The sequence below is a fragment of the Pezoporus occidentalis genome, unplaced genomic scaffold (genome assembly GCF_034315485.1).
Source record: "Pezoporus occidentalis ecotype Australia unplaced genomic scaffold, CSIRO_AGI_Poc_V1 ctg14, whole genome shotgun sequence".
Classification (NCBI taxonomy): domain Eukaryota; kingdom Metazoa; phylum Chordata; class Aves; order Psittaciformes; family Psittacidae; genus Pezoporus; species Pezoporus occidentalis.
The window spans coordinates 6373858-6397496 of NW_026913209.1; the positions used below are offsets into that span (position 1 = coordinate 6373858).

General features: G+C 37.2%; 1 protein-coding gene across 15 annotated transcripts in view; it reads right to left on the reverse strand.

Moving 5' to 3' along the window:
- The window catches only part of CADPS2 (calcium dependent secretion activator 2), a 312438-nt gene that overhangs the window by 101006 nt on the left and 187793 nt on the right, over window positions 1-23639 (reverse strand). For all 15 annotated transcript variants that reach the window (XM_062609680.1, XM_062609685.1, XM_062609684.1 and 12 more), the window contains 4 exons: window positions 18963-19071; window positions 17601-17804; window positions 8314-8450; window positions 4442-4629 (listed from right to left, as the gene is read on the reverse strand). In XM_062609680.1, the coding sequence (XP_062465664.1) occupies window positions 4442-4629; window positions 8314-8450; window positions 17601-17804; window positions 18963-19071 (638 nt within the window). The remainder of the gene's footprint in view (window positions 1-4441; window positions 4630-8313; window positions 8451-17600; window positions 17805-18962; window positions 19072-23639) is intronic.

Below are 23639 nucleotides of genomic sequence, written 5' to 3' on the forward strand. Positions count from 1 at the left end.
TCCATCTGCGGGTCCTGAAGGAGCTGGCGAATGAAGTTGCTAAGCCACTGTACATCATATTTGAAAAATCATGGCAGCCAGGTGAAGTTCCCAGTGACTGGAAAAAGGGAAATATAACCCCCATTTTCAAGAAGGGGAAAATGGATGATCCGGGGAATTACAGACCAGGCAGTCTCACCTCTGTGCCTGGCAAAATCCTGGAGCAGATTCTCCTGGAAGGCATGCTAAGGCACATGAAAAACAACAAGGTGCTTGGTGACAGCCAGCATGGCTTCACTAAGGGGAAATCCTGCCTGACCAATTTGGTGGCCTTCTATGATGGGGCTACAGAACTGATGGACAGGGGTAGAGCAGTTGATGTCATCCACCTGGACTTGTGTAAAGCACTTGACACTGTCCCACTGGAGCACCTCCCGGATGAAGATAGGTTGAGAAAGTTGGAGCTGTTCAGCCTGGAGAAAAGAAGGCTGCGTGGAGACCTCATAGCAGCCTTCCAGTATCTGAAGAGGGCCTATAGGGATGCTGGGGAGGGACTCTTCATTAGGGACTATAGTGACAGGACAGGGGGTAATGGGTTCAAACTTAAACAGGGGAAGTTTAGGTTGGATATAAGGAGGAAGTTCTTTACCGTAAGGGTGGTGAGGCACTGGAATGGGTTGCCCAGGGAGGTTGTGAATGCTCCATCCCTGGCAGTGTTCAAGGCAAGGTTGGACAGAGTCTTGGGTGACATGGTTTAGTGTGAGGTGTCCCTGCCCATGGCAGGGGGTTGGAACTAGATGATCTTAAGGTCCTTTCCAACCCTAACTATTCTGTGATTCTATATATGAACTTCCAATAAATCAGCATTCTTTCTGAATAGAAAATGGTATAACCAGGGAATATGCTTGAATTCTGATTTTTTTCAATTCAGGCTGTACTCAGCAGGTGGAAAGAAGTCACTTTGCACTTCATGTGATACCCACCCGCATCCATTTCAGACAAGAGGGACTGAATAGAAGTCACAGCATGAAAAGTAGATAAAAGTGAACGTGATGGGGAAGAAAACAATAGCTCCCACCTGGACTGTTTAGACTGAAATGTCATCATTCAGGAATATCCTACAGTTCCTTGTTCTGCCCAGTTCACTTTCACCAGAGATATACAAGTGTAGGCATAATTGCAGTGCAGGAAGCTCACTCATGAACTAATGACTTTGATGGGGATCATATTATGGAACATTTTGGAAGAAAAACATTGCGAAGAGGAACCAAAAGAGAAGGTATTTTAAAGTTACATAGCACCAGAAGCACAGCCAATGGAAGGTGATTTTATTTACTGGAGAAAAAGTAATCAGTTGATTCAAAAATAAGGATGTGTTTTTGTTTAAACAGCAAGGCATTTATTACCATTTACTGTCACCATTTATTAAAATATTTTGCTTTTTTAGCTATTTGGGAAGAGAATGTCTTGAGAATGTCATCCACAAAAGCAGAAATACCTTTTCAACATAAGCAGTTAGACCAGTTGTAATGCTCTTCCTAGCAGGAAAGGAAACACATGATTGAAGCTTGAATTCTAGGACTCAGTACATTGTGTTCACTCCTGCAGAAACATTACTGTGCCCAAACCAACAACATTAGTGCAAGACATACACTAAGTACCAGTATGCTTGATAACTTTGTCAGAACTTGTTACCTGTACCTTCATCTCAGGAAAGGGAAATGTTCTCTGGTCCTGAGATCAGGTAGCAAGGTCTGCTGCTCAGTTCAGGTCTATCTCTGTGCTCATAATATCCCTGAAGCTTTAGGACAACAATTTATACTCCTATGTGTTTATTCCAGATGTTTTGAAATAAAACCATGGCTATTGTGTTACAGCCTGCAAGAGCATTACAGCCTGCAGCATGAAACAGAGTTCCTATCTGTAATCCAAGGGTGCAGCAAAAGAGCATAGGAGATAGCTGAAGGTTAAAAATCTGACGGAAGAGTTCTGGAGACATAAGAAGGGTAGAAAGAGCCAAAACTGACTCAGTCTTTTTTTGTAATGTTTAATGGGAGCAGTATTCAGTACACGCAGTCCCACAGCCATGCCTGGTATCTTAAAAGAGTGCTCATCACTAAGGGACATTTGGGGTCCATTTACGAGACTGCTTCTTCACCACTTTTGTTTAGCAAATCAGATGTACTCATTGGTGTGCTCAGCATATGTGCTGGTATGGCCCTGGTATATTTTTTATATGTGCTCTGATTTGTGCCTGAGTCTCTCCTCACCAGACTTTCAGAAATGAAGGTGAGTGACACCTTTATCTGATCATTTGACGGGTGTCACTAGATTGCCCGCTACCCTAAAATTCATGCTAAAAGAAACTGAAAATTTGAACTATGGATACAGCTGCATTTCCACATGTTTCTCCATCACCTGACTTCAAGATCATTTTTGATGATCTTTCTCAGGCTAGTGTAAGGTCTAAGATCCCTCTGTGAAGCAAAGGTGAAATATAAATTAAATACTTCATGCCCAGAGTACAAAGCTCTTTGTTCTGTGGTCTTTCTAACTCTCAGCATGACTTATAAAACTAAGATGTATAATGCTAGGGATCAGCCTAGAACTTTGGCCTGTCATGCATTGTCTGTGAAATTCCTTTTTCCTCTTTACTATTTCTTAGTGCTGCAGCAGATGAATGAGTGGATATATTATGTGCGTATGTGTGTCTGTCATCCTCAGTGAGTGTGTCTGCTTCTGTCCTTGACTTACTTTTCTTTTTTCTTCATGTTTCCTTTTTTTTCCTTTTTACAATATATCAGCTCTAGTCAGACCCTCTCTGTTCAACACTTCTTTTATTCCAAAAACACTCATAATGCTATTCAGAGAATATCTGTACAGAAGAAATAGACAGAATACAGAGTGCTTACGACTGTGTAAATGATGTGCTCCCTGAGATATTTTCATGCACTGCACGCACTGTTGTCCTTCACTTAAATTATGAAATAAAAAGAAATGTATCTACCTTTCTTTTGAATTCTTGAAATAAGTTTGAGCAATTATCACTGTATATTTGTCTTGTTAAGTTGAAGCCAGTAATAAAAAGGCCAGAAACAACAAAGACTTAGACTCAATAGAAAACATGAATGTGTCAGGTTCTTCAGAAATTGACAAAAGCAGCATGCTTTTATGGAGAACAGGTTACCATGTAAATGCCAGAAAATCTCCTAACTTACCAGTATGAATGCTAAGATTCTTGAAAGTATTTCAGGCACATTCAAAAACATTTTAATTTTGGATATTATTATGACAAATTACATAATGTTAATCTCCCGCAAATCACTCAGGTCACAAATACTCAGCTGGGGTTTTCATAGATGAGGCTTTGTCAGAGCCTATGAAGGAAACTATATCCCTTTTAAGGTTTGTCCCTTCTTGACTGGCTTAAGGAAATTAAAACTGCCTCTGTGACTGGTTGCAAAGCAACCTAGGCATACATGTTGGGAAGAAAACCTCTCTCTAACCTGATTCCTACCAGGATTCAGTTTTGGGGATTTACTGACAGCATCACAGTAATTACTTTTTGGGACTATGAGCAGATTTTCTTCTAGCAGCAGGATTGGATCACTTGAGATGAGGAGATCTGTCGCATTTTTTCCTGTTATTTTTGATTTTTTTAAAACATACTTCTTCTACAGGTTAAGTGTGTACAGCAGGGTATAAATGCATGCTGTCCTTAATTTGATAGATTGCCTGCCCTAAACTGAAGCAAGTTCAGTGAATGGCCACCATGACAGTCAGAGGCCAGAGCACTTGTTTGAGAAGAGGCTGAGGGAGCTGGGCTTGTTCAGCCTGGAGGATAGGTGATGTCTAGGAGTCTGAATGACAGTCCCCAGCTGCTACTGAGGGGATGACAAGAGGCAACAGATATAACTACACTGAAATAAGAGAGGTTCAAACTGGGTAAGGACCTGACTGAAAATGTACCAATATTTTAGTTGTTGCTGAGCAGTGCTTATCCTGATCAAGGACTTTTCAGTCTTATGTCCTGCCAGTGAGGAGGGGAACAAGAAGCAGGGAGGGAGCACAGTCAGGCAGCTGAGCTAAACTAACCAAAGGGGTATTCCATACCACAGCACGTCATGCCCAGTATGTAAACCTGGGGGACTTGTTTTGGGATGGGCTAGGCATTGATCAGAAGGTGATGAGCAATTTTAACAGGATGATATCCTTTAGCCTTAATCAGCCTGTCAATACAATGCCCAAGAAAATGCACTGCATTAAGACAGTACAAACTGAAGGGAGATTTTTTTTCTTTATGTTTTAATAGTAATCTCTATAAAACCTCCAATACCCCTGAAGAAACTTTCATGGACTTATTTCTGTTGTGTGCAACTTCCCTACCTGGTGAATGCAAGAGTCTACAAATACTTTCGCTTGCTCCTAAAGCTATGAATTTAAAAATATACCATTAAATTACCTGTTACCATGAACATGAGAAGCACAAAATGCAAAACTGTAGTGGAGCAAGGTTGGATCAATGACAGAACCATTTTCTGAATGTTCAATCAATTCACTGAGATAGCAAAGATGGCGGTGACAGCCTCTCACTCCGTAGCGAGCACAGTATTCATCTAACACGAAGACTTGACCTGGGCTAAACCAACCCTGAAAGAGAAAGGCAAAAAGCCCCTCAACATTTTGAGATTTTCCCACTTACAGCTTTTAAATCAAGCAAAGAACAGAAGCATATATTTTTATATGCATTACATAAACTTTTTATTCTAGAATGATTTATATCTGACTAATACTGATGGCACTGGAAGCTAGATCTAATAATAGCCCTCTTGCTAAAAAGAATAAATGTCAGGAAGCTTTGCAGTGCTGAGTTACCACTATTATGGAAAACAAGTTTATAAAACCACACCAATACATCCAAAGTCTTCTACAGATTCAAAACCTGATACAAAATAAACTAACGCTATAAAATAATTCATTTTTTTAAGCAATTAATTGTAAGCTAGAAGATAACATTTCGGTAATGCTGAGGAACATTACCATGGACATTAAAACACAGTTCCTGGGTGGTCAGTTTTCCCAATTTAATGTGAGAGAACCACAATTTGACCATTTACCCTGTTTCTTATGTAACATGCATACACTTTAAAGAGCTACTAGTAAAGAGACAGAAAGCTAATCAGTTTGCTAAAAAACATCTGAGTAACATGAGTATGATTTGACCATGAATAATAATTATATATTCAGGGGTATACTGAGGGCTTGCTTGGGCAAAGTCTGATGAGACCAGAATGGCATAACATCACAGACATGAACAAAGTACATCCTCCTTTCCACTACAAAACTAGTTCTTGAGTGAATCCATAGTGCAAAAAAACCAGTAATTGATATTTGATGTAGAAATGTAAACCAGAAGAGCCTTGACTGCCTCTCCTCCCAGTATGACAAAAAACCCAGCACAGCGAGCTTCCAAAGAGCAGCAGGGAGAAAAACATAAGCCTTGGGAAACCACAACTACTGCATCGCTGTTCTAACTAAGCTTTTTTTTAAATTGTGGCGAGATTTCCCTCTCACCGTCCCTGCAAAATGCTAAAGAGAGATTGAGGAACACTTGAACTCAAATATACAAACAACTTGGATAAGCAAAATGATTTTGCAAGTCATGAATTTATAACATCAGTTTAGCAGCTGAAGACAATATTTCCCTACTGCTTGTGAATATTTCTGCAAGCTCAGATGTTTAACATTTATATAAAATATGAGAAAAAATACTATTAAACGATCCTTAAAAAAATATCCACATCAGTTTTAACTTTTCTAAAAGACTTGCAAGAGAATTTAAATTTTGCATTCTTCCCCAACTCTTAACTTTTATTTGCAACACAAAATCACCCTAAAGTTATTTCAAAACTTTATTTAATCCTGATTAATTTCTGTTAAGTCAATGTTTCTACTGCCTTTAAAGAGCTTCAGCTGTTTCTAGAGAACACTTGGCTGTATTACAGCACCAGAAAAGTCCTCAGTGTTTTAAACTAATATCTGGTCATGGTGCAATGGCTCATGCAGTTTACACAGTGTTTGCTACAAAATGTTCTATTGAAAGAAGAAAGAGGAGGTATTTTAACTGAATTCCTGCAACAACATGTATCCTAGCCCTAGATACAATAAACAGTGGTTATTTTGATGTATAATAAATAAATCTAATAATAATCTAATCTAATAAATAAATAAACAATCAAATAAATAAATAAATAAATAACAAATAAATCTAATAATCTTCTAATAAATCATCGTCACTTATGTCTACATTTTTATGGAGAACATGACAAAATGCTGCATGTCAATGTCTAGCAGTACAAAAGGAAAGAATTACTAAAATTTCTGTATATTCTCATAGAAGAAAATTGTGACAAGAATACAAATTTTTAAAGAACTCATTACTTTAGCTTCAGACACTGTTAGGGATCTATTTTAGTGTAGCTATTTTCATATAAATATGAGCCTTCCTTGGCCTTGTTCAACACTATACTATGCATAAAAGTTTCACAAACACATAATAATTATATGTCACAGAGTATTAGATAACTGCATATTTTTTTATTGCATACTTGCAAAAAACAAACAAAAAAACCCCAAACCAACCCAACAAAAAAAAAGAAGCTCCACAATACTGAGAAGAATGTAACATTAAAGATATTTAGGTCATATAGCATTTTAATACAGAACGGTGTTTGTTTAGTATTAATTCTTAGACATTTCTACTTTTCTTTTTATAAGTTCTATGTGTGGTTACCCTATATTTATTCAAATAAAGGGATGAATTGTTTCTAAAAATTATAGGAAATGAGCTGTTTAGGAAAAAAAAATCACAGTTATTTGTTCATGTATTCTATTGCTACCTTGACATTTCCAATTTTTTAATTTAAAAAATCTAGTTAAATATGCAATTTAACAAAAAATGATCACCCATTCTACTTATTAAAAGCTGAATTTTAAAAAGAACAATAAGAAATGTGCCTGCTTTATGGTTGCTATAGCACTGTGTATTTCACCTAACCTCTTCCAAAAGTTCCTGATTTCAAGGTTATATTAAGTGTCTTACTATATTATTATTATAAAAAAGATTTTGACCCCAATGCACTGTTAGAAAGCTAACCATTTTCTCTTTGAGTGCCAATTACTTTGTACAGATGTACCTTCGGGCCTCTTCTTTGATTCAGTGTGCAAGCCAGAGACAGAAAATGAGTCCTTTAACTTTTCTATACATACTTATCTGGTAGTATTTTAAAAAGGAAGCAACTGTCATCAAATAGTCATTTTTCTTCACCTTTTTTATACTTGCAAACAAACCTAAACCTCCCATCATTATCTTTGTATTACATGACTAGTCAGATCAATGGAAAATACTAGTAAAAAAAAGTTATCCTTTTTTTTTTTTTACTGTTGGATAGCAAAGTGGAAAAATTTATGTGCTATGAGGCATTTTAGGTCCTTAGTGAGAGATCACTATTTCAGACACGATATCAGGTGAAAAATAAAGCCCCAGGAAGTGAGGTCTGACCCACACAAACCTGATTAACAACTGTGTATAATCTCACAGTTCCGCAAGATTGTTGCTGGTTTTCCCTACTGAAAACAAAACTCGAAGCAGCCCACCCTCAACTCCCAGACCACAAAGCACAGACTACAAAATGTTACGTAGAAAAGGAAAACTGAACTGCAGCTACAAATAAAGAAGCATGTTATGCCAGTATCTTAGCTTTTATAGCTGTCTTTGAATGTGAAAACCAGTTATTTTGATCCAGAGATAATTTTACTTTTTTCTTTTTTCTTTTTTTCTTTAATAATTTTGCTCCCATTTGTTACTTGCAATTCAGATAATACACGTATGTCCATATAGCTATACTGCCTGTGGTTCTGCTTCACTTCTTTTGGTGCTTTTCCTTCTCCATACCACACTGGAATGAAGAATGACAAGACAGGTGAAAATACCTGGCATGGGGCAACTACATTTGTACCTTAAAATGTCTGTATAGGTGTCAGTAAATCCTACCACAGGAGCTCTTACCAGTGTCAAAACCTTCTGTTTTTATTCAAACCTCCACATAGAACATGACAAATTTCAGCTGATAAAATCAGACAGTTTGGGTCTCTTTGCTTTCTATTGAGTGTCACAGCAGCAGCTTGCAAGTGTATAATTTTCAAATTTGAAACCAATCGATTGGACCCTTTATTCCAACTACAACTGCAGCTATCAAGTGAACTAGTACGAAAGGACTACTTTGTAACAACTATTTCTCACTTCTTTATATCTATTTTCCAGACAGTACTCACCAAACAAGAATAGGAGTCGTTCAATCTGTGATCCAAGGTCTGCCTCTGAAGCAGTCTAAAGAGGGAAGCATGGTCAAATTTGCAGGGATTAGCAGAAATAAACTCATCCATGCCATGTTTCTGGCCACGGTCTGCATCTGTTCATACAAAAGAAAAACGTGCAGAACAATACATTTGAGTGTGTGTGCAGATTTGCAAGCACAAGCACATATGGCATGTCTCAATATACAAACTTGCTTGAAAGTATCTCAAATAATGTAAGTCACATAAGTAGACACAGGTGACTTATTAAAGAATCTTAGTTTTTAATCTGAAAATAATATTACTGAGCTATTTTTCTATCATACGGATCTATGGAGTGTAACACTGAAAAAAACGATTGCTACCCACTGACAGATTAAACCATATTTAGAAAGATTACTGAAAAATACAGCATAGTACATTAAAATAATTCTTAAACCACGACCTTCAAATGTTATAATTTACAAAACAATGTTATGAGTACAAAAAAAAAAAAAGTGTTCTATAATTTCCTGTTTTCCTTATGGCTTTCTAATTTCAGAAAAATAAGTAAATATTCCTCCCTCCACTGCAAAAAAAAAACAAACAAAACAACCCAAAACCCCAACAAAACACCAAACCAAACCAGAAAAGGTTTATGCATTCATTTCTTCAGATAAGAAAGAGCATCTTTACTGCAGATCAAAGTGCCATGCATAGAAATATTCATCATGGCTTGAAGCCTACTTCTCAAATGGCAAACTGGAGCAGAAATGAACACACTGGCTTGAGCTAGGTCATTTCCAGCCTTCTTTTTGTACTCAGCTTTTAATGAGACGAACCTTAATGTAGTAATGGCAAAAAGCTCCTTCAACCTTCCAGCAAAGAGTAGTGAACAACGGAGCAGCATTTCTGTGTAAATACATCGAGAAAACATACCATCCCAAATGGCACTTCAATCAAAGGCCCAAATTTATTGTTCTTCACAGATTGCATCTTTCAACGCCTTTAAACCCCGCGGGTTTATCAAAAGAGAATCTCTAGCGATTGCTTTCATTAATGCTATGTTTTGTCAAAGTCCTCAACGTGAATTATCTAGCAAGTATGGACAGAAAAAGCCTTACAGTGCCCAAAAGGACTAGTTATGTATTAGCACATTAGCTGTCTTGGATTCTATAGACTGTACTGGGGTGAACAGTCCTATCAACTTAAAAATTGACTTCCCCTTTCAATAGGGTCTTAGCTCTTTGTTCCTTTAAATTCAAACCTACGTCTTTTTACATTCATTACCAGAAAAGTATGGATCCAAGCGTATCCTAAATGCAATTTTGAAAACCTGCATAGTACAAACCTAAAATTTCTAAAGAAAAGGAGACAAAAGTTTATTGATTAAACCCAATTATAGAGTCAGGATCATAACAAAACTCAATATTGATCTGTGGGCATGATGCTAACATAATCAGTCACATTTAGAAATTTAGCCCCAGATCATATTGATCCATGTCAAGTCCAACTTTCAGCTGTATTTGTAGATGGGAGAATTATTTAATTCAAGCTGAAGGATCTGCAGCATCACATCCTGGAAAGATGCAGAAACTAATTCATATCACTTGGCTTTGCACTGTCAAAGCAAGAGTCACATCCATGTGACAGATTTCACCAAGGTGGATGTAGCAAATAAACAGTATGACAACCCATCGATGGTGTAAGGTATGAGACCATCATCTCAGAGAAACAACAGCATATATTTTTAATGGTTTAAGGATCAGGAGCATATGTGATTACACAGATGAACAATATTTCCATAAGCATTAGACTAGCCTATCATTAATGACAGCTCATATTTTTGACATATATGAAATGCTGTCTTAATTAGTGAAGTTTAAATGTATTTAAACACACGTATTCAAAGATCGACAACTGATATGAACACAACCACATTACTGAAAGTACTGAACTACAATGTGAAGTTATCTATAGTTTCCAAAATGATCCACACATAGACAAAAGTCTTCCAAACCTCATATGGTTAATGTGTGGCTGGGTTCTACATTTCTTGTAAGTTTTCCTTCTTATACGAATATCTGATTTGTCTAGCCATTATTTACAAACAGAAAGGTTCAGAAAAGAAAAAGGACTAATATTTCTTTCTGTCATTGGTCTCATGGACAAATTATACACAGCTGAATCTTTGTTAAATTAACTGGCTTGATTTTTTTCTTTGGTTAACAACAAAACTATAAAAGATTCCCCTTTTAAAAAAAAATCTGTGTAAGTACTGACAAGTATTTTGAAATCAGGAGACTGGATGCAAATGAAACAGATTCAGCATTTTAATAATGTCATCTAGATGATCAGAATGTGTAAGGTGACCTACTGAATATAATTCAGCAGAATCTGCTATTACATAATTTGGGCAAAATACACAAAATATTTATTTAAAAACATAAATAGTTGCTAGATTTAATTCTATAGAAAGATCCATGACTGATGACCATCTTTTTAAGTGAAACGAACACTACAAATAACATTGTCAAATAGTAACAGAAGATCTGTTACCAAATATATTTTAGCAACAGAAAAACGATTAAAAACTTACCTGTGCCAGCTGTAGGCAAGCAGGAAATAATAGAAAAATAGATCTAGGGTAATATGTTGCATTTATTTTAATGTTATAGTATACATGTAAGTTAACTGGTAAATCTTTTTGAAACAAAATTGACTTTTTTTTAAATAACTTGACCAAAGATTAAGAGGAATTCATAGACTTTATATGACTGTGATTTAGAAATTATTTTACACCTCTTTTAAAAATTGTTAGTGATTGTATTTTTCAAATTCCTACATAAGTGAATTTTAGATGTCCTGTTCAAACTACATGCAAATGCAAAAGACATAAAGAGTGATATATTGTGATAGAGAGTTAAGAATAAATACAGTTCCGTTTTATTCTCTACAGTTTCTCAATCTTTGGTAATATTGGGAAGATATTTGGGGAGAACCCTGAAGCAGTAATATTTCTGCTTTTTTAGAACTAGTTTTCTTCGCTTAATGGAATTTGTTCTCTTGTTTTCAAGTTGCCTCTAACTCAAACTTGATTTATTTCATCTTTTGGGAACTGTTGGCCAAAAGCTTTTATATTTTTGAATCAATGTAGGACACATATATTCATTTGAAAACCATAGTAAAAACTTACAAAAGGTATTGCAGGAGTTTTAGCAATTTGTTTGGGTGTTCTTTGAGACAAAGATACTTTGGCAGAATAGCATCCTCAATATGCCTTTTGCATCTATTTATTTTGGCAGAATAGCATCCTGAATATTCCTTTGCAAGAAACTTCAAATTTTAGTCCAGCTGAAAGGCTATAAACATCATCAAATGCTCAGTGACTCAGTAGAGTTGAGTAAATTAAGGCTACTGAGAGATCCATGTTCATGGCAGAAGCTCATGCAGTTCCTGATGATAACCATATCAACTAGGCATCATCTCTGCCCTGTCCCAGCCTAGAAGCAAATGCATGTTTTCTGTAGCATTTATTCTATGCTAGAGTGAACTACAGGAACTACCCTTACAAAGTGGTGACCTCCTCCCTTTTGTGGCTCTCAGTGACATCCCTGCTGGAGCCTAAGCATCATGGAAGCAATTCAAACTAACCTAGGCAGGTAGGAAAGAAGAGTAGGTAGAGACTAGAAATCTAGTACTGTAGGGATTAAAAAGATTTAAAGACAAGAATTAATAGGGTAAGAACTATGACTCCTGATACAGAAGGGGCTGGAACTGGTTGGGTAAAGGTGCACATGCCCTTTGCAAAAGACAGTGGCAAGACATGCATTCCATTCCTTCAAGTGCCACTCCATACGAATAGTGACAGCTTACATTAGAACATTTAGACTCCTGATCATTGACCAGGACTCCGAAGTGCTACATGCTTAGAAGCACAGGCCAAAGGGACAATCTATGCCCCCAGAACCTTACCATTTAAATATCAGACAATGAAGTAACAGGTGGAGAGAAAGTGGCAGAACAGCGGAAGCGGCTGGCCCATATAGTCCAACCATCAGGCTGGGGATAGCACACTGATGGACTGCCAGTATTTTGCCAAAGGACAGATTTAAAGAGGATACTATTTAGGTTTCACATGATTCTGAGTAGCATGGAGAGAACATGCAGGAAGGGTGGTGCTATTCCACTCTTCCATGTGGCAAAGTGTATGACAGTTATAAAGCTGCCAAACCTGCTGAGAAAACTATGTCAAATATCATCAAAAATACGTCAAAACATCATCAGTTTCTCTTTGTTTCTAAAAGATCTGATTAACTGAAAATATAGATACAAGCATCTCCAGGGCTATCGTGAAAGAGCTGCTTTACAAGAACATTACCAATTATTCCAAAACTGAGCAATTCCACGATAAGGCATTGCTCATGCAATACCACTGCCCCTAAGCAGCGGTATTTCTTGTGTGTATGTATTATGACATCAGGACCTTAACCACATTCTGGTTTACTCACAGAGTCTCTGACATAGTCAGTTCAAAAACTGAGTGATTCAAACAGCATTTAAAAGTAATATGAAATTCACAATTTATTCCCATATAATCAAATTATGATAAGTACAGAAACTTTATAGGTATTATTGTTGGTATATCCAAATAGACTGAAAATGTTAATGCTATATTTTATGACTAATCCCAAAGCATTTCTTCATTTGGGAAATTGCCTGTACTTTCTTCTTGATTACACAACATTGTCTGATCCACTTGGATGATTTAAATGTCCACACAAGCTTCCTCTGTGATGCTCTTTTATACAGATGGATGTTTCATTTGGAAATGTCTTCAACTTTGCTGTTGTTGGACTGATGTGATTCCAATGTACGGTCTAAGTATTTGACTCCCTTAGCTACTCAATAAATAGGATTTGATACTTTGTACATGGGCTCTAAACAGCATTTTTGTGACAACTATTATAATAACTGTTACAATTCCTACTAAGGAGGAGAAAAATGACTGCTACTGCTGAACCCAGGACAACTGGTGTCTGCAAAATCTCGAATTATTTTCCTTTTGTGAACTGTTTTGATACTGACATCGTTCCAAAAGGGAGATGACGAAAACTACACATCTCAGATCAAATGATTCCTCCCCTAACTCAGTTTTCCAGTATCTGTCTCTCTCCTCTCTTCTCTGCAAATATTTTCACAAAGAGACCATCTCTGAACTCATGGTGGTGTAGGATCAGAATGACATTTGGTTTTGTGTTCCTTGATTAAGACATGACAATCCCCTCGTGCTGCAGTTATTCCTTTGTTACAAACAAATTATTAACAGTGTTTGTCTCTTCAGCAGCCTTCCTAACTGTATGGATATATCTCCTAATATATTCCTTATTAAGAAAGAGTCCACCTCCTGTCCCTTTATGGGCCTCATATGAATCCATTTTTAATTGGTACATTCATGTCCTTGGGAAACTTCTGGCTTTTCTATTATCATGTATCCTTAAATACTTGGCCCTTTGCATTACAGCATGCTTATTCAGAATAGTGGAACTGAAGAGCAGTCTCTTTTTCTTGATCATTGCTGACATAAGACTCTCTTCACTTCTGCTTTGGAGCCATCCAATACTACAAAAATGCAGTACCAAGTTGTTTTACTTAGAAATGAAGGAATTGGCCAGTATTCTAGTACATATTCTAGTATATATTTTAGAAGTTGAACAGGTACAGTAGTAGTTTGATTTCATTGCCACACTTAAATGAGCCTCACTGGTAGTACAGAATATCAAGTTTCTACTAAATGACCTAAATGAATGATCCTAAACTGCTATATAGCATCAACAAGAGACTGCACATTCAGAGCAGTTAAGAGATCTGTAGGTTGGCCTTTGGAGTGCTGCAGCTGTGCACATGCAAGAGCAACATTCCCATTTTCTGCATTTGTCATAATTGCTGTAGAGATCAGTCAGACCTTAGCTGTCCTATTATAATCACATCTAGTTTCTCTTCAGGAGTTCCTGATGTGTTTGTTTTGATCCAGCTCTGAGGTACTCGGATTTTGCTCCTGTAATTTTAAGCACTCTTTTGTACAAGGAATTATGTGGTACAAGGCACCAATAACTGCAAAAAATATAACCTTTGATATACAAAAAGCGACTCTTACTCCTTCTTTTATACTACTTTCTTTTATGCAAAAGGAATTAATGGAAAACAGCACTGATTTGACCACAGCTTACAAAAACAAAGAGTTTTGGACTTCTGAATATAGGAAACAGAAGAGGTTGTGAAAACAGAGTATCACTTATTGTCATTCATACATATCACTTGATTAGAAATGTTAAATATTTAATGAAATGCTTCCATTTGACAAGTTTTCATTTTCAGCTAATAATGAAACATTAAGTTTGGAAGGTAGAATTTTTTCCACAGGGCAATGGAAAGTGGAAGTGTTAGTATTTATTGCTAGCAAAGAATTAACCTTAATACAGCTAGGTATGTGGCATATTAATTTTAGTTTGATGTTTCCATTTCTTTAATGATAACTTTCACTTGCTTTTAGTATCAAGATAATTTCAGGATTACAGAAGATATTTTCTAAACACAATATATAAAATGTTGAAACATGTTTCCCTAACTTGATTTTTTTCTACATCCAGCAGTTTAAAAATATTTACGTTTTTTCAAGTTTAAAGATCTTTTTGTATAGTTCATCCTGATGAATGAGTCGCATTGCTGATCTTCCTAGAGGATGAGAAAGATGGCAACAGTCTTTCAAGGCTTGACTATTATTAAATAACATTTGTTTTGCAAAGCCCTAGTTAGTATTCTGCTTTCTGTATGTGGAGGGGATGTCATATGGTATCCTTTAAAAACTGAAACAATGTGATCTTGTATTGGCTGGAAATGCTTACATAAAGTATGAATTGAAAAATAAGATACATAAGTAGCTGACAAATTCTATGGTCATGACTTCATTTCCTAATACTAAAAATGCATATAATAAAGAAAAAAAATATTGGATTTCACTTTATACATTATCTCTCAATTACTTGCTTTTATACCTTGATAAAAAATAAAATACTCTTAGCTTAATGCAAACATTTTTCTAGGGGGAAACAAAATTGACTTCTTAGGAAACTGAACACATTTAAATCTGAGAAAGCATCAGGTATAGATTCTTCTTAGGAGTAAAATCGTATCCTCAAGAAAATCAGCAGAGTAGGTGTAAATGAAGCAGGAGTCTTACAAAGTTATTTAAGGTTATATCCATAAGCCCTACTTCTTGCAGTTTCTTAAAAATGGATTGATTAAATGAAGCCTTCAGTGATATGATTTAGTGGTGTTCTTCGTTGGACTTGATGATCTTAAAGGTCTTTTCCAACCTAGCTGATTTCATGTTTCTATGATTCTATGCCTATTTCTACCTCAAATACAAAAGACAGAATAATAAAATCTTCCTCATACCTTCTTCAGGTAGAACTGAAGGTATTACGGAAATAAGTCAAACATTGATTCTTTTAAGACTAAATCTCACATTAAATTAAATTTCACAAGTTCCTCTGGCACAAAGAGTTTTAAGAATTTAATTACAAAATAGACCATTAAAGCATATTAATACCAAAGGCAAGTAATAATTTGGCCATGGATTTTTTAATAATATGCAGTTTAGTCCTATCAGTTTGTGAAAGTTGATACATAGATATGACAGAAAAATACATGGTATTTTGAGGCTTTTGAGCTTCCCTTGATCTGTCTCTAAAATAAAGCTTGTTTTTCCTACACTCTCCACCTAAAAACTTTAGTCACCATAACTGTCTAAGATAATATGAAGATATGTCGATTGTGATTTTTCAATTCTTTACCACTACCAATAATTTTATCTAGGAAAACATAATTTCAGTACATCCAAACTTGCAATTGTACTTTGTATCTTTTTCTTTCTGTAGCCTTCCCTGCACTGTGGTCACTGTTTTCTGATTCCTTTCACTTCCATGTAAATCCTCTGTCCAAGAAAAGCAGCAATTCCTTGTCTACTACTGACTACACTCACATCTTGGTACTTTCTAATTGTTGCACACGAAATAAAAACGTTAGAAGGGGAACACAGTGAACACCCAGTACTCAGTTCAGACCCAGGTAACTGGGAGGAGGTGAGCAGAAGCACTTCTTGGCCATTACCCCACCTTTGCTTTTGCAGTGTAACATTCTACAAAATACTTACCTCAACAGCCCCATGATGAATGGTTACTTCATCCTTCCAAATAGTTTCAGATTAAAAATTCAACAGATGTCAATGCTTTTGTGAGATTAAACTATGTTTTTTTCAATGTTCTTGAATATTCCAGTCAGGATTTTAGATAACCAATACTGAGTTTAACAAATACATTTTACTGTCTTCTAATGGCAAACTGGTAAAAGATTACAGGATGAATGGAAGGCCATGAGAAAGACAGCGGGACTGATGGAGGAGAATGGTGTTAGGTCAACCCATTACAGACATCAGACATTAAAAGAAGTAGATTCTAAACCATGTATCTCCCCTCTATCGCTCTACATATACAGATACATGATAATGAAGAAGAATTATTACAGCGCATTCAGCCTCCAGAACATCAATAACAAATCATATATGCTTCCTATGTGAGGATATCTACATGACAGAATACTTTCAAAGAGATCCTATGAAATTTTCAAGATATGGTTAATATATACTATCTACCTTGATTTCCTATGAAACAGTATTTTCCTCAAATAAAGTTGAGAAAACCACCCTTTTTTGTTCTTGCAAATTGTTTTATGTCTAGTTTAATATTATACTGAGTGTAAAAACCAAGCACCATCTAGCGTCTTTCAGTTTACAATGTACTGGCTGTATAGCAATTTTTACATTACTAATATATACAGTGTATTATAAAGGAAGCCTAAATCTATAAAAATCTGAAAATAGATCAATACGTTTCTATTCAACACTATATTTTTCAGTAGCCAGCCACTGTAACGTAAACCAAGCACCGTCTCCATGGTAATATGTGGGTCAACTGTAATGAATATGAAGCTAATTGCTGTATTTTCATGGATTATAATAAAAATAATGACCTGCAAGTCAGGATTTCCCTCACTGGTAATAATAATCTGAGCTAAAGAGCTTCTGGCTAACAACAAACTGCTAGGCACATTTCCCTAGTGAATGGTGAATGAGTTATGCTTAATTAAACTTCATTGAGGGAGCTGCTACATATTTTACCAACTAAAACCAAAACCAAAGCTGCAAAAGAAAAAGAAAGCCAACTTACAAAGCGGGGATATTTCTGTGTTGACGTTTCCTCCTTTAGGATTCATCTTCTGAGCTTGACTTGCAGGAATAGGCTTATATGATTGACCTGTGGCTCTGTACATGGCTTGAACCCAGAGTATTCGATCCTGCTCATCGTCACTGGCAAATATCACAGTATCGCCTTCTTTAACAGCATTGAAAAACATTCGACCACCTTGAAGACCTGGAGCAGGAAATAGAAAGGTAATAATAAATACAAGTTATTTCTAAATCACCATTTATGTTTATTACATTATCGATTTTCCCCTGTGTTTGTGTATGTATGGTTTAAAACATTTTATAGGTGTTTATGACACAGAAGTATGATAAAATCTAGAGCTATAAAAGGATCAAATAATAATACTTGGAAATAACAAATCAGTATAATAAATACAGGAGAAAATATTTCTATAATTCTATTTCCAATTCGATTCCAATTTATTTCTTATTATCTTCTCCATGTCATATGCTATTTTGCATTTCTATAACATAGCCTCCTTCTTGGCATCATTTTCTTAGCTGGAACTCCCTGCCAACTCTATCTCTTCTTGAATAGAGGCAGCTCCATACCTCTTATTAGCTTTGCTGCTCCTTCCTGGATCCCTTTTTCTCATTCCCGTGTTTTGTTCTGAGAGTGCATAACCAGAAGAGCACACAATAACCAGATGAGCACACAACAGTCAACATGACTGCACTGTTTTTTGTTTTTTTTTATGATACTGTTTTGGCTTTTAAAACACATTCTGAGCATTGCTTGCCTTCTCAATTATTGTAAACATTGAGCTAACATTTCCAAAGATCAATCTTCAATGTCTTGGAAGTCTCTTAAATTCACATGCCTCTACTGCGTACCTAGAGTAGAACCATTTTTCTCTACATGTATAACTTTGATTTCTCTCTGCCATTTTAATACTAAATTGTGCAAAATTTTCTGAGATTGTCGAATTTATTTTTGGTAACTCTGAGATGTTTGTCTTTAGCAAGCAGTGTCATCAATAACCTGTTCTGAATCATTTATTAATATACCTCACAGTACACTGCCACATGCTCTATCATAAAAAATAGAGAGAAAAGGGAAAGACTGGCTAGAATTAATACTTTTTCCTCGTGTCATATTTGATCTTACAATGTTTTAAGCAAACTTAGTGTAAGTTTATTGTTCATTCTTCTTACAACAAGCTTCTTCCTAAAAGCATGGTTTTTCACACCAGAAAATCCTAGTGGAACAATTGCCAAAAAACCTCGTTGTTTTTTAGATTTTTTTTTGCTGCTAGATCAAAATAAGCAAACTGAATCAGCTGTTTTACATAAACATGTCACACTTCAAAATTATGAAAAGTACCTGTGTGAGGAGCTGTATAATCCACAGTGTATCCTTCGAGTTGCATTAGTTCCTGAGGCTCAGATTTCTTTTCTCTGTAACTGCACATTGCAAATGTATATTGGCTAACCTGAATAAGAAAGAACTTCTTAATAGTTGAATTCCATTCTAGAATTGTATAAGACATGCACCATTGTTTAAATTAGTTTTCAGAGCTGAAGAAAAAAAAAACATTTTTTTTCGTCCAGAAATATTTATGGTGTAAAACTTTGTGTTCTTTCCCTTTCCTGTCACAAGGAAGAGGAAAAAAGCCATAAACACATTTATCTGCAGTCTTCTGAAAGGAAATCTTGGGAATTTTGGGCTGTTGCTTTATAAAAAATGGAAAGGAAATAAATTAGGTTCTGGTAGGGAAAATACTTGGTAATGTGGTACTGACTAAACTGCTCAGTCTACTGTGTGAGAATAAAGTCCTGTATTCCAAAGGCTGGAAAAAAAGGGACTTTTATGTATAAAAGTACTTTTTTTGCAGGAGTACCACAATTATCATGCAGCTAGAAAGACGAACAATTAATTTGGCCAATCCTAGTTAAAGACAAAGACACAATCCTAATAAGTACTAGAATCTTTACTTTGATTTTACAGTCTGATTTCTGCATCTTTTGCACCTGTGTTCACATCCATCTCCCGGTTGCTTAACTCACTGGATACAATACTGTGTAGGCCAAGCAGCTTGCAGCTGGCACGAACACCACCAGTTACTTCTCATCAAGTACAATTCTTAAAAAATAATAGATCAATAAGAAGAGAATCTGTCACCATGTGGTTTAAGACTCCCTGGACAGAGTAGGAAGCAATAAGGAGAGCTAAGGAAAAAGTGACTGGAAAGATAAAGAAAGGAATGTAACAGCTGGAAGAGGAAAAGCAATCACTGAAACAAAACAGATGTTCCCAGTCATACATAAAGAGCTGGAAACAGTATAAAAGGTGACCAGTAGGAAGAGCTTGTGAATCTGTGAATACCTGAAACTTGGCCTTTGAAACTCTCATCTCCTAGGACTGTAGGATACCTGGCCAACTGACTTGTTTAGAACTGTAACATCATTTCTTAGATCCATAAAATTATGTAAGTATCTAAGGATAGGCAAGGAGCTTGCCTGATAGACAATGGGACTGTCTACTTCAGTTGCTGACTGCTCAGCTGTTGCCTACATTTATTACTTTGCCTACAACTTCAGGAATGATCCTTTTTGAAGTGAAATTTTGACAGGAATGAAAACAAACACAGAAAACAACTTTGCCCATCACTTTCAGAAATTCAAGATGTCAGGCTAGAAGGGACTGTTAGAACCAGCCAGCCTGTCCTCCAGCACGACACACAAAACAGAATTTCACCTCACTGTTTGTAGACTGAGTTCAGTTTTTATTTAATTTATAGTATGTGTTTAGAAAATCACTGTATTTTGGTTTTAACATTTTAAGTTACCCCTCACAGCCAGGGCCTAGCCAGGAGCAGGGCAGCCAGGGGCACCAGGGCAGCCCTAGCTCCAGGCACTGCACACTCCCCTGGGCGCAGGCCAAGGCCAGGCTGGGATGTGGAACTGCTGGCGGGCCCAGCTTGATGGGGCCCATGGCTGGGAAGGGAAGGGCTGTGGGGAGCTGGACACCAGCCCTGCCATGGCATCACGGGGGCTCAGGATGATGGCACTGAGGCTGAAATGGGGTCCTGGGCTGTGGGGAGGGTAGGGAGGCCCTGGAGGAGCTGGGCAGGGACAATTAGTGCTGGTGGTCCCCTTAGAGCTCTGACCCAGGGCTCAGTCCCTATGTCATGTCCTCTGCTCTAGGCTCAGCAGCAATATCACCTCTTACTGCTTGGTATTTCCCTGTTTATATCCCAAGAGCTGTATTTGCCTCCATGATGAAGCATGGAGGGTGCTGTTGGTTAGTCGCACACTTCTAAATCCTCTGCAATTAGCGTCGTATTTCATGAGAGCTCCCTCTCTTGTAAACTTAACCTACAGATTTAATTTTTGCTACCTGGCACTGCAGTAAAAACATTTTTCAAATTACTCTGCTTTGTGGAATGAAATAACCTGGCAATCACCCACAGCACTTGCATTTTCATGTCAACAACTCCATATAACACTGTGTAGACAAACTGAGCCATAAAAAAGGAAGCTTGCAGACACTAATTATGGATGCTTAGGATACCCGTTTTTTTCATTCATATTTCTTCAGCCACTGTATGTTTTTAAAGATAAGCTTGTGGAAGATCTGGGCTCATTTTTAACCTCACATCTATAAAAAGACAGAGATCAGATCTATAATACTACTGAGTCTAATTTTTCAAATGTGTTTCAAATGTATTCTCTTATTTTGAAGGAACAATTCATTAAAAAAAACTCATGTCACAATCAGAGACCCAACTTCCTCAGCCTGTCTTCATACAGGAGGTGCTCCAGTGGGGAGGGACACCTTACACCTTCACCCAAGGCCTCCCTGATCATCCTCGTGGCCCTTCTCTGGACTTGTTCCAACAGTTTCATGTCCTTTTTATGTTGAGGACACCAGAACTGCACACAATACTCCAAGCGAGGTATCATGAGAGAAGAGTAAAGGGGCAAGATCACCTCCTTCGACCTGCTGGTCACACTCCTTTTGATGCAGCCCAGGATACGGTTGGCTTTCTGGGCTGCAAGCGCACACTGCTGGCTCATAGTCATTTTCTCATTAACCAACACCCCCAAGTCTTTCTCCGCAGGGCTGCTCTGAACCTCTTCTTTGTCCAACCTGTAGCTGTGTCTGGGGTTGCCCCGACCCAGCTGTAGTACCTTGCACTTGGCATGGTTAAACTTCATGAGGTTGGCATCAGCCCACCTCACAAGCGTGCCAAGGTCCCTCTGGATGGCATTCCTTCCCTCCAGCGTATCAACCAAACCACACAGCTTGGTGTCATTGGCAAACTTGCTGAGGGAACACTCAATCCCACTGTCCATGTCAGTGACAAAGATATTGAACAAGACCGGTCCCAACACCGATCCCGGAGGGACACCACTCATTACTGGTCTCCAGCTCGACATCGAGCCATTGATGACAACTCTTTGCATGCAGCCATCCAGCCAGTTCTTTATTCACCGAGTGGTCCATCTATCAAATTGATGTCTCTCCAATTTAGAGACAAGGATGTCGTGTGGGACAGTGTCGAACGCTTTACACAAGTCCAGGTAGATGACATCAACTGCTCTATCCCTGTCCATCTGTTCCGTAGTCCCATCATAGAAGGCCACCAAATTGGTCAGGCAGGATTTCCCCTTAGTGAAGCCATGCTGGCTGTCACCAACCACCTTGTTGATTTTCATGTGCGTTAGCATGCCTTCCAGGAGAACCTGCTCTAAGATTTTGCCAGGCACAGAGGTGAGACTGACTGGTCTGTAATTCTCCTTCTTGAAAATGGGGGTTATATTTCCGTTTTTCCAGTTGACAGGAACGTCACCTGACTGCCATGATTTTTGAAATATGATGGACAGTGGCTTAACAACTTCATTCACCATGGGGCAGAAAAACCCTGCCTAACCTGCTGTGAGGAACTGTTGCTGCAAACCTGGAGGCTGACTGTGTGGTTCCTGCTACAGGGCACCACTGGGCAGCCCTCTTCAGGAGTTCAACAGCAAAAATTAGTGTGACTGCATGTTTAGAAAAAAATTATCCATGAAATAAATGACAGACTTTTCAAACATTAGAACAGATTGAATTAAAATGACAGAAGTGGATCTGCATTCTGATTACTGGAGGAAGATAAGAAGTAGAACACAGCATGTCCAGCTGAGGCTTTTTACCTTACATGTTATGTCCCTGTCTTTTTCCTATTTGGAATGAAAAACCTTTTAGAGAAGTAACTGGATTGTAAAAGGAAGAAAAGGGAATACAATAAAGAGGTTAAAATTTCCCGAGTCTGTAACCTTCCTATAACATCAAGCTATTCTTTCAGAAACCACTAACAACTTCTAACATGTAGCAATAATGAAGGTGCACACTACTCACATCACACTCCTGAAAAATCAACATTATTCATCTAATTTCACACCTGAGTTAAATTTCCAAAGCATAAGTAAATCATATTGATAGCCTCTGTCTCAGAACTGAATTTCATGGCCTTAATATTTTACTAACGTAAGCTAAAGCTAATCTATAGAGGAAGACTTGTCGATATGTCAATAATGTACCAATACTAGAGACTAATATTCATTACTGAATGGTTATTTCACACATATTGACTTCATCCTATTGTCAGTGTTTGTATCACGGCTGGACTATATAAATAAGTCCGAGCTGTCTGGACAGTAAATATTGATTTAACATGGTATTTTTCATATAGCCATATTGAATTGATGTCTGCTTTAAAATGAAATAGATGTCTAAATCCCATCACAGTTAGAGAATTCCTGTAATATTATCCTCCAGCATTTCAATTTCAGTATAGAGAGCAGAAGATAGTTAAAATTAACTCGGCTGGAATAAACAGGTCTCCCAGATGGCTCCACATCACATGCACAGAAAGACTGTGTCTGTTCGGTGTGCATTTTAAAACTCAGATGAAACCTACGGCTTACAGGAAGAGATCAAGGTCTTTCTTTTAGTAAAAGGGGGATGTACAGTAGGAGTGCTAAAGAACAGCATGAAGGACAAGGCAGTATCTAG